We start from the raw sequence: 12,702 nt of genomic DNA, 5'->3' as shown, positions 1-12,702 counted from the left end.
GCAACTCTTAATCTCAGGGTCGTGAGTTCCAACCCCATGTTGGGTATGGAGACTACTTACATAAATAAAACTTAAAGTGAAGTAAAATAAAATAAAATTATCACAAAATTAATTTAAAAGTACTTTACTGATATAAGGGATATAAAAATTATATGAAGATCTTAAAACAAACAAAAATATATCTATAAATATAAAATCCTTCCCACAAAAGTAATAAAATTCTTGATCAACTAGCTGCTGTACATTTCACTGGAACCACTAAGTTGAACTATGAGGCAATAAATAACCACAAATTTTGCTTACCCATTCTCATTTTCTCCAGGCCAAATATCATCTTCATAGAACACATCCTCTTGGCTGTTTTTGGCTATATAACTAAATAGTTCTGGAGCTCTAGCCAAACAAACAAAAATACTACTTAGAATATATATACCGCTAACTCCACATAAACTTCCTATTATTTGATTTTGGATCTTAAGGAGACATATAAAACATACTGAGAGTTGATTATTACACAGAGTATTAATAAAGAATAGAGATTAAATGATTTAGTAAATGATTTAGTAAATGATTTAGTAAATGAAGACTAAATGATTACTAAACTGTAATAAACTAGTTACTTACAAACTTTAATTACTGACTCTAATTGTTCTTAGATCCTAATGACAGGTGATAAGTGGACAAAACAAAAATTCACAGGTTCATTTTCTAATTTTCATAACAAAGCTGAAGCATCCCATAAGAAAATTAAAATACATTAAAAGTTTCTTGATATTCCTCAAAACTTCACTGCTTCCTGAATATTGGAGGACTTTTAAATACATAGCAGATTGAATACATGCGCTTAATTTTTGCTCACTGCCCAACCTATTACAAGAAGAGTAAAGTATAAAAAAGGACACAGACCCAGAAAGGCATGAAAAAGGGAAGTGGAGAGTCTGATAGCATATATGAATTGTTAACAAAATTTTAGAAACTGGAAACTGGATGGGTAAGTATCAACTGGTCTGAAACATAGGGAAAGCTGTACCCTAACCCCCAGTGTGAGAAGTCAAAAAGCTAGATGATTTAAACTGTGCAAGTCTGCAAAAGCTCAGGAATTATGGGCTCTAGGTACATTTTCATATATTTATTTATTTTTTTACATTTATTTATTTTTGAGAAACAGAGTGAGACAAAGCGTGAGCGGGGGAGGGGCAGAGAGAGAGAGAAGGAGACCTAGAATCTGAAGCAGGCTCCAGGCTCTGAGCAAGCGGTCAGCACAGAGCCTGATGCGGGGCTTGAACCCATTAACTGTGAGATCATAACTTGAGCCGAAGTCACACACTCAACCAAATGAGCCACCCAGGCGCCCTTCTAGGTACATTTTAATGGTGCAGTATAGGAGGGTTGAAGTTAAGTAAGCTTTTAGGTGAATATTTTGTATAATAAGCAGCTAGATGATTATGTGATTACTCACCTTCACTCCAGCACAAGACCTGTCTGTAGTTTATCTTTTAGAGAGGCTGAACAGGGGATGCTCTAGCTTTAGATATACAAGGCACAAGGAGATGGATGGGTAGCTGGGGGATGAGGAGATGAGAGGGCATTAATGGAAGTGTAACTACTATACAATGTGTTGCTAGGAAGCAGGCTAGGAAGTGTAACTTCTTTAAGAAGCAGACCCTGAGACTGGACATAAGCATGCAGAAAGTTTATCAGAGAGCTCTTGTGGAATCAACACAAGTAGAAGGGAAAAGAAAAAAGGAATGAAGCATCACTGGGTACAGGGAAAAGTTAGGCTGTGATCCATTGCTAAAAAACTCCTTGGTCAGTCCTACAGAGATCTCAAACTAGGATGGCCCTTAAGGATTGTCCTAAACTGGGGCAATGAGGTTGGCTGGGTCTTTACACCTCCTTGTAGATCAGGTGTTGGATCTGTGGGTGTTGTGGGAAGGGGATGTAACTTCAGGTTGAGGCAGTTCTCTTCTGCAAGGCAATTCCTGAAGAGAGCTCACAACTGAGAGCTGGCAGACAGCAGCATTCCAGCTGCCAAATAAATAGGTCCTTTAGTCTTAAAGGGAGGTTTGGAGAGTGTATCATAGTATCTACTACATAATAAGATCCTTTTTCCCTGCTTAATTTCCAAAACACTGGAAGTCAGTTTTGTTCCTCACATCTGTCCTCCAAAGAAAAGGCTGGAAGACACTTCTCTAGGAAAACTAGCCAGCCCAAGAGAAAAGACACACATATAGGTAGTGATATTTGGAGGACCTCTGCAGAAATAGCAAAGTCCCACCTGAGAAGGCCCACCAAAGCACATTACATTTTCAATCAGCTTTTTGGTGCCTCACTCTTAAATATGATTAGACACCAAAGAACCACTGGACAAGTTAAAAAAAAAAAGAGCAATTCAGAGAAAACAAAATATAGAGAATAGAAGAAGAAAAACTAAAACTACTATCTTCAGAGAAATAAAACATTTCATTCATTATAAGAGCAAGATACTATAAAAAAGGAATGTCAGAGAATTAAGGATGAACTCTTAGAAACTAAAAATAAATCAAATAGAAATAAAAATGATATGAGATAAAGTTGAAGAAAATCTCCCACAGAGGAGAAGTATAGCAATAAAGAAAATGGGTGAGAAGAGATAAAAAAAATTAAGAGGATTAATCCAGAAGTCTATCATCTAACAGAAGTCTCAGAAAGAATAGAAAAAATGGAAAGGAGGCAATTATCAAATAAATAATATTAGAAATTTTCTCAGAATGGAAGGGCATCGGTTTGAAGTCTGAAAGGACTGAACAGTGAAAAGAAAGAAGATACATACCAAGGCACACTTCATCACATTAAAGAAGGGTTTTTTCACGTTTACTTATTTTTTTTGAGACAGAGAGAGAGAGCACGTGTACATGTGGGGGAGGGGGAGAGAGAGAAGGAGAGAGAATCCCAAGGAGGCTCCACATTGACAGTGCAGACTCTGATGCAGGGTTCAAACTCATGAACTGTGAGATCATGACCTGAGCTGAAATCAAGAGTCAGGGGCTCAACTGACTGAGCCCATCAGGTGCCCCAACACATCATCACATTATTAAAACAGCACTGGTAAAGGGAAGATGCAAAAAAGATTTCAGAAACTGAAAACAGATCACACACAAAGGTTCAGAATCAGAATGGCACAGGACTTCTCACCAGCAAAGGAAACAAGAGCTTTTCAAATTCTGAGGGAAAATAATCTCCCATCTAGGATTCTACACCCAGGCCAGCTATTAATCAAGTCTGCTCAGGGAAGAATAAAGACATTTTCAGACACGCAAGCTTTCTCAGGAAGCTACTGGAGTAAGTGCTCCATCAAAATGGAGACAAACCAGAAAAAAGTAAGATATGAAAGCCAGGAAATAAAGGAATCCTACATAGAAGAATGGTGAGGGAAATTCCTAGAATGGCAGTAAAGAGAAAGTCTAGAACAAGAGCTGTGTGATAGCCCTAGAAAACAATTAGTTTACGTTGAGGCAGGAAGACAGAAGGTTTTAGGAGGAAGTCTACAAAAAGAAAATGGAACCAAGAGATCTCCTGATCTGACCATATCAAGTTTCCCAACTATGACACACAGTTTAGGGCCGAATTAGTTATAAGAACACAGACAATAGCAAATGATTAAACAAGATGTGGAAATCAAAAATGTGTACAAGGAAATGCAACCATAAAACTCTACAAGGTCCAGCTGTGACCATTTACATCACCTTAATCAAGTAAACCATAAATACAGATTTATTAAACTATAATGAAAGGGGAAATAAACATACATGTGTGTAGGGAGGTGAGGAAATAGAAAGGGGAGGTAGTAAAAGAGAGCTAAAGTTTCATCTTTCATGGTAGGAAATCAAGGCATATGTTAAGCTGAAAATCATGAAAAGTAGGGTAAATACAATGCTTTAAAGAAATACAGAAGTGAACAGAAGAAATAATTACATTTTCAGATGGCAATATGAGATTGAATTGTGTTCCCTCCCCAAAAGATTCCAGTACCACTCCTACTACCTTCAAAATGTGACTTCATTTGAAAACAGGGTTTTTATAGAGGTTATAAAATAAAAATGAGGTCTTTAGGGTGGGCTCCAATCCAACATGACCATGTCTTTATGAAAACGGGAATATGGTCACAGAGACAGATGTGCACAGAGGAAAGATGGCGTGAAGACATACAGGGAAAACACATGTGAAGATGGAGGATGGGAGTAATGCATCTGCAAGTTAAGATCAAATGTGTGAGGCTACAAGAAGCTAGAGAGGCACTGAATGGTTCCTTTCCTAGCATCTTCAGAGGAAGCACGGCCCTACCAAACACCTTGATTTTGGACTTCTGGTCTTCAGAAATGTGAGACAATAAATTTCTGCTGTTTTAAGCCACCTAGTTTGTGGTACTTTGTTATGGCAGCCCTAGTAAACTAGTAAGAGGATCCTAAATACAAGGTTAGAAACTGGTGGAACAATGGAAAGAACATTCAATTAGGAATCAGAAGTAAAAGTATTTCTTCTTTGTGTCCAAAGATTTTGGACACAAAAGTCCAAATCTTTGTGACTGAGTAATTCAAGTAACCTTGGTATACAGTTTTGTCATTTTTATCATGAGGAGCTGAGATTTACTGATTTCTTAGACCATTTCAGCATAAAATTCTATAATTTTAGGACAGTCATCTATTATCCAGCTGGAGTTTTAAGACTCAGGAAAATCCACTGTGTGAAGAGCTGTTTTGTTCACCCATACCAATCTTCTTATTACTAACACAGACATACAAAGTAGTGAATTATTTATGATAGCAAATTGAGGAAAATTTTAATTAAAAGGAGGCCAAGGGGCGCCATGCTGGCTCAGTTGGTGGACTATACAACTCCTGATCTTGGTGTTGTAAGTTTCAGCCCCACATTGGGTGTAGAGCTTACTTAAAAAAAAAATCTTTAAAAATAGGAAAATAAAAATAAAAGGAGGCCAATTATCATCATTCTTTTTCATTTTAAATAAATAAGTACAGTATTTTTTAGCTAATAGCTATGGTGCTCCATGATATAAAATTAGGTTTACATGTAACACATGTCCCATCATACCAAAGGAAATATTTTTAGTCTAAAATTAATATCAGAAAGGCAAAATAGTTACGACATTCCCACATTTTTGGATGCCTAATAGGACCTTATTAGGCACTTACCTCTCTAAGTACTCTGCAAGAAGTTGTTCTGCTGCAGATGAATACATCCATTCACTTCCAACTTTCTTAGTGTATCCAGGTACCTCCTCATTTTTTTTGTTGAATTTGAGATTCAAACCCACATTTGCTTTATGGTCTCCATGAGGGCTGAATGTAAACCACACACACACACACACACACACACACACACACACACACACGCACATTTTAAATTTTGTTCAAAGAATACAACGTTTAGCTTTCAATTCTTAGAAATACTTAGTTTTGATTGTTCTTCTATAGTTTTCATGGTTATTTCCAAAGCAGTAATTGAAAAACTAGAGGAAAGGCTTCAAAACCCAAGTTAACAAAGCATATAAATAGATTATGCAATTAGAGAAGAGAATGAAATAAGAAAATGCAGGGAAATATATTATTGAGATTCACACACACCTTCTGATACCTTTTTTCAAGGTTCAATTTGTTAGCTGCTAAAAATAAGAACTGTCTTTCCAAACACCTACAACATGTGCCATTTAGATGAAAGATCACCATCAGAGGAATTTATGCATAATTTTTAAAGAAAATTCAGAGCAATTAATAAAAGAAAATAAATACTAACATAACCAGTTTATCTTTATCATTTAGTTTTTTTCTGCCACTTTAAGTAAATTTCTCTAACATAAACTTACTTTCTCCTAGATCCTCTTCCAATAAAAATACTTCCTGTAAACCTTGAAACAAGGTATCCACTCACTCCAAGACGACTGGCCAACACATATCCTGGGTTGTACTTTATAGAATATTTCTTTAAATATAAAAACAAAAAGGTCAATTATGGAAACACAAAGCATCAAATGTTATTTCTTTACCTTTAAAATCTGGAGATAATCAAGACATCACTAACCATTGGAATGTGGCAATATAAGGATTCTCAAAAGTAAGTGATCCATTTCCCTTTTTTTTTTTTGAAAGGATCTGTAGGCAGAATTTTTCTGCTCCTCTCTCTCCTTAAAGGACAGAATTCCCAAGGATGAATGAAAGGGGGAGGAAATATACAATTTGTGAAACTGTCTCAAGAAATAAACTCTACTGTAAATAGACTCTACTGCAAATTCTGCAGGCAGGAACTATTTCTTAAACATTAATTTTCATATTCCAATTAGGGCCTAGTAAAATACCTGGGACATAATGAAGCCTTGATGATTATTACACTGAACTAAAACATGAGTATGTCATCAAAAGAGGTGCTACTGAGCAAATTTAAAATATCCTTCATATATGGACATAAGTGATATTCACTTCCCCTAATACTTACTATCATATAAAAGAAGTATGTATAGATTTATAGCTAATACAGTCAATGAAATGTAACCTTAATTTGTGCACTTAAGAAACTATAAAGATTATCAAATTAAAAAAAAAAGTATTAGATCATATAACTTTTTAACCAGGAAGCAATTACAAATCTAGTTCCTAAGCTACCATTTAATCCTAACATACATAATAATAACACATATTTTATGTGGATTTCACATTCTATATTTATATGAATTTTATTCACATTTTATATGTCTACAATAGTCCCCAAATGGATACATTTTTTAGTTGCATGAAATATATAAATTATTAAAATATGTTAATATGCTGGTAAATAACACAATATAGTTTCTCCATCAAGTGCATTATTAGGTTTAGAAATAACACAGACGAATCAAGTATGCTTTCTAAAATAGACAGGAAGAGTTAAGGTAGTAGTTCTCTATCACAGGTAATATCACTTAATTTTTCTAATAAGTATTTGGAAATATATAGGGGCATTCAGTTATAGTAATTGGCACAGGCTACTAGGACTTAGTGTCTAAGGGTCAAAAATGTCAACTGTGCTGTCATATACAGGAGTCCTATTTTACACATTAGTTGTCTCATCTAAAATACCAATAGTAGTCCTTTTGAGAAATATTCACTTATGCTACAATTAAAATTGATGAAGATCATCACAAATATTCTAGAAAATGTAAAATAAAAAGCAAAGGGGGGCCTGGGTGGCTCAGTTGGTTAAGCATCTGACTCTTGGTTCGGCTCAGGTCATGATCTCACAGTTTGTGGGATTGATCCACACACTGGACTCTGTGCTGACAGTGTGGAGCCTGCTTGGGATTCTCTCTCTGCCTCTCCCTCAGCCCCTTCCCTGCTTTTGCTCGCTCTCTCTCTCTCAAAATAAACATTAAAATTTTAAAAAAGGAGAGAACATTGGAGTAGAGAAGAAGAAGGCTTGAGTAAAAGTTGAAAAAGGTATGTAAAGAGAAAGAGAGCACAGTAGATAGAGAAGGCATGCCTAGCAACACTGTATACTAGAAGGGGACAGGCTCATTCATATCTAGAAAAAGCTAGGGATGGAGGAAAATAGATGTTCTTCTACTAACTCCCAGAATAGAGACCTCCAGCATTTTTATCAAATGGGCCACTCTCCTGGTTTCCTGACTGTGCTTTCTGAATTCTTTCTCCAAGAGACTTATTTGCCTTCCGTAATGTTTTCTCAAGTGTATGCTGATGCCCAATGCCTTGAATTCATTTTATAGGATATAAAGCTTTAGAATTTACTATTAGAGAAAAATAAAAGTGTAAGTAGCAATAGCTGACTGTGAATTAATTTCAGTTAAGTTAATTATCCAATGAATCAATAAGAATATATATGACAGATATCAGGATCCTCCTCCCATTGTAGCAGGGAAAACTAAAAGGAGCCCAGTGAACATCTCTGGAGAAAAAGGTTCTGAAAAAAGTGCTGTGAATTTAAATGCAGTTTCCCCAATTTTCTCTTGTGACTGCAGTAAGGCCATTTGTCACTTGTAACTAAAAAATGTAGGCTTTGATTAATTATGAAAAGTTAAAAAAAAAATCTAAGTCTATTCCCAAAGGGTATGGTAAAAAATGTGCCCCTTCTAAGCTTGAACACGATAACCCATAATAACTGTTATAGATCAATAATGGGATGTCAGTGATTTCCGCCCCCCCCCAAAGATTTTCATGAAGTTCGAGCATAGATTCCACACTTATTTTTAAATAATCCTAGATGCAACTGTGAGGGAATTTAATCACTATTAAATAAAATATTTATAACACATTCAAAGAAGGTGGTAAAAAATATGCTTCTAACACTTTCAAAGTTCATCAGTTCTAAATTAAACAATATGGACTATAGTACTCACATGCTGGTTCTGTATTAAAGCATCAAGATTGGGTTCACATGGAATGCTGAAAACCACACGAATCCTACCTTCTGTAATCACATCTCCCGAATCCTGAACCTTGGACGAAAAAAAAAAAAATCACAGTATGTTTTATAGTCTCTTTCACTATGTTTTATGTACTTACTTTTCTACTTATTTGAAGGGTTTATTATTTCTGAAATACAGTAAAACAGTAAAGGTGGCTATGGGAGATTCTCTTAGAATTTATAAATGAATGTGATTATATTGTAAATTTGAGTCATTGTACCCTGCTTTAATAGCTGTTAGTCTTTTTTTGTCTTTAAATTAACTTTTTTATTTGCAAATAACTTTAAACTACCAAAAAGTTGCAAAAAAACCAGGTCAAAGATCACTTGTAAAACATTTACCTAGATTCACCTAATGTTAACATTTGTTTAAACATCTGTTTTAACATTTGTGCTCTGTGTACAGGTACATACACATAATTATTTTTCTGAACTTTTTGAGGGTGTATTATATATATCGTGTCCGTTACCCCTTAATATTTTGGCGTGTATTTCCTAAGAAGGATATTTTATGATGTACATGATGTTCATCTGTCTCTCACTGTGATATTTATTAACTTTGATCATACCAAAGATACTACTCAATTTCTTTACTGTCCAATTATAGTTTTTTTTTCTTCCACTTGCAACTAATTAACTGTCTGTGGGAATATACTTTCTAAGACCATGAAAATTTTTCATGGAAATATTTTCATGGTCATAGAAAGTATCCTACTCAGATAACAAATTCCCCCTAAATTTAGTTTCCAATGATGATTGTTGCCACATTTAATCTTTATCATAATGCTTATAAAAGATAGTTTTCCAACTTTAGCACTCTCTCCACGTTTATTCTTGACATGATACTATAAGCAAGAGCCCTTCCATTCCCTATTTAATACTGCTGTGGAATCATTAATTCCTATTTTATCAATTTATTATTTCGGTATTCAAACTGTCCCAGATTTGGCCAGTAGGAGTCCCTTGAATCTGGTTCCTGTGTTTATGTGATATGCTCTCATTAGTCATTTGAGCACTTCCTTACTTTCTGGCCTAACAAGTGTTTCCAGGCTGATCTTGTACCTAACCTGACCTAGCCCTGTAATGGGCCATTTCTCTGAAAAGCTTTCGGTGGGGTATGTTATTAGAAGTCAAAACCTGGAGATTATGTATGTTTACTGTTACCAGGGTGTCTTTGCTTCGTAATCCTTTTGAGCAAACAGAGCTAGAAAATATATGTATGTATGTATGTATACATATATATCCATATACATGTGCCTATATACATATGATACACACATATATTTTAAAAATCATGAGTTCACATTAATACCTCCAAGTTTAATCTGTCCCCAGATTCTTTCTTGCATTCTTCCATTTCATATATGCATATATCTTTTTCCATGTGAGAACTGGAGTTCCTCAAACATCAACACATTTACAAGTTCATCAACCCAATAATACATCTACAATAATTTCAGAATTGCTTTTTCCATACCACCACAATAAACAAACCTGCTCTGTAAGAGATTAGGATTTGAATTCTTTTTTCCCTGCCTCCTGACCCCAACCTGCTCAAGACTAAAGATATAAAGCCAAATGCTGTGTTCCTAAGTTAGACAAATGAATTATTTTTCCCCCCTTCAGTATTACATTTTATTTTATACTTAAATGAAGAGAGTTAAATAACTCTACTAACTTGAAACAAGAAAGAAATGTAATTAGTAACAATAACAGAAACTAACTTCTCCAGTGCAGCCATAATAGGGGGTTCCCAGCATAAAGACCATACTTCTAAGAGGAAACAAGTCATCCAATGTTTTGATACTGGAGAAACGGGAGTCAAAAGCTCGGATGTCCTATGTAGAACGAAATATAAAAGTAAATTATTATAATCAAAATTTCTATGGATTGCACATCAAATTTTTCTTCCTGTGGAGTTAGGACTACACTGTCTGCAAATGTGAAATGTAAAGATTTTCTATGTAACAGTACTAGTAACTAAAATGTATTGACTTTATATGCCACTCTTCTAGGTATTTCACACATTTATTAGTTCACTTCATTTTCAAGACAACACTCTATAGCACAGATTATTTAGCCTCACTTTATACCTGAGGAAACTAAGGCACAGAAAGGTGATAAAATCTTTCCTAAGATACTGTTTTGCAAGATTACAGTATCAATACATGCTTTAAAAAATTTTTGTCTCAGGGCACCTGGGTGGCTCAGTCAGTTAAGTGTCTAACTCTTGGTTACGACTCAAGTCATGATCTCATGAGTTTGTGAGTTCAAGCCCCACTTCAGCTTGTGTGCTGACTGGGCAGAACCTGTTTCTGATTCTCTCTCTCCCTTTCTCTTTGCCCCTTCTCCACTCTCTCTCTCTCAAAATAAACAAAACTTAAAAAAAAATTTTTTTGTCTTATCACACCAAGATTACAACAAACACAAAACCAAATGCCTTTTTTCCCCCCATTAATTTATTTGAGGCAAACACTTTTGGAAGAGTAAAAATTTTTTTAATTTAAAACTGTGTTAAGGGGCGCCTGGGTGGCGCAGTCGGTTAAGTGCCCAACTTCAGCTCAGGTCACGATCTCGCGGTCCGTGAGTTCGAGCCCCGCGTCGGGCTCTGGGCTGATGGCTCAGAGCCTGGAGCCTGCTTCCATTCTGTGTCTCCCTCTGTCTCTGCCCCTCCCCCATTCATGCTCTGTCTCTCTCTGTCTCAAAAATAAATAAACGTTAAAAAAAATAAAAAATAAAAATAAAACTGTGTTGAGCTAACGCTAGGATTTTTCATTAGAGATGAAGTTTAATAAATAAATAAATAAGTAAATAAATAAATAAGACAAGCTCCTTAATCATACACAGAATGGGTGACTGAGCATAAAATAATCCTATAAAGACTATAGTTTTTGAGGCGGTTCAAGATGGCAGCATAGGAAGATCCTGAACCCATCTCCTCCTATGGACAGAGTAAATCTTCAGCTACATCTAGAACAATTAGTTCCTTCTGAGAAAGACCTGAAAACTAGCCCAGCTCCTCCACAACAAAAGATAAAATGTACACATCAATAAGGATACGAGAGGCAGAGACATACTGTTGCCAAAAACCCCAGCCCTGATGTGGAGACCCACAATCAGGAGTGATCTCACAAATATGGAGCTTCTTCCTGAGGAGGTGCCCTATCTTCCTGAGGAGGTACCCCAACTCTTGGGAACTACACTAGAGAAATAGGCCCCAAAATGTCTGGCTTGCAAACCAATGTGGCTTATGTACGGGAGACTCAAAGGGCTATAGGGAAATGAGATTCTGCTTTTAAAAGGCTTGTGTGCAGATCTACTTGCCCTGAGACCCACGGTCAAAATTGCAATTTGAAAGCACCTAGACCATATGGGGAAATGATTCATCTGTTAACCTTAAAGTGTCTGCAAGAGGGGCAGGGGCCTGTTGGGACTTTTTCTGGGAACAGAAGCACTGGCAGGTATGCCCTACAGCCCTGCTAAAGCTGGCAGGCACACCCCACCCCCATGTATATATGTGGTCTTTCTCTACACATACATACACACACACATACAGGAATACTACTCAGCCATAAAAAAGAATGAAAATCTTGCTATTTGCAACAACATGGATGGACCATGAGGGTATTATGCAAGATGAAAGAAGTCAGACAGAGAAAGACAAGTACAATATGACTTCACTTAATATGGACTCTAAAAAACAAAACAAAAACTGAGAATAAACTGAGGGTTGATGGGGGGTGGGAGGGAGGGGAAAGTGGGTGATGGGCATTGAGGAAGCCACCTGTTGGGATGAGTACTGGGTGTTGTATGGAAACCAATTTGACAATAAATTTCATATTTAAAAAAACAAAAAAAACAACAAAAAAAACCCCAAAGAAGTATTGGCCCAAAAAGTCAAAAGTCATGGCACTGAGGAACCTTAACTTACAGGAGGGGACTAGACACTGTTTATCTTTGTATTTGAAGCAGACAGTATTGTATCTGCCACATAATGGACACTCCAGAAATATCTATTCAACCAATAAACTTGTGCAGATATATGAAAGAAACAAAACAAAAAAACAAAAAACAAACAAACAAACAAACAAAATGCAACACAACTAACAGATACAGAGAAACAACTGGTGGCTGCCAGAGGGAAGGGGTTTTAGGGGGATGGGTGAAACGGGTAAAGGGGTTTATAAGTTAAAAACTAAGAGTTATAAAATAAATAAATCATAGTGATGTAAAGTACAGCATAGTGACTATGTC

General features: G+C 35.9%; 1 protein-coding gene across 4 annotated transcripts in view; it reads right to left on the bottom strand.

The window, feature by feature from the left end:
* Window positions 1-12,702, bottom strand: part of XRN1 (5'-3' exoribonuclease 1) — a 119,517-nt gene that overhangs the window by 43,167 nt on the left and 63,648 nt on the right. For all 4 annotated transcript variants that reach the window (XM_045037486.1, XM_045037487.1, XM_045037488.1 and 1 more), the window contains 5 exons: window positions 10,173-10,286; window positions 8,381-8,479; window positions 5,861-5,976; window positions 5,190-5,336; window positions 304-393 (listed from right to left, as the gene is read on the bottom strand). In XM_045037486.1, coding sequence (XP_044893421.1) covers window positions 304-393; window positions 5,190-5,336; window positions 5,861-5,976; window positions 8,381-8,479; window positions 10,173-10,286 — 566 coding nt within the window. The remainder of the gene's footprint in view (window positions 1-303; window positions 394-5,189; window positions 5,337-5,860; window positions 5,977-8,380; window positions 8,480-10,172; window positions 10,287-12,702) is intronic.

Source organism: Felis catus, chromosome C2 (genome assembly GCF_018350175.1).
Source record: "Felis catus isolate Fca126 chromosome C2, F.catus_Fca126_mat1.0, whole genome shotgun sequence".
Classification (NCBI taxonomy): Eukaryota; Metazoa; Chordata; class Mammalia; order Carnivora; family Felidae; genus Felis; species Felis catus.
Note: the sequence above shows the minus strand (reverse complement) of the source record. Positions and strands in the feature narration are given on the sequence as shown.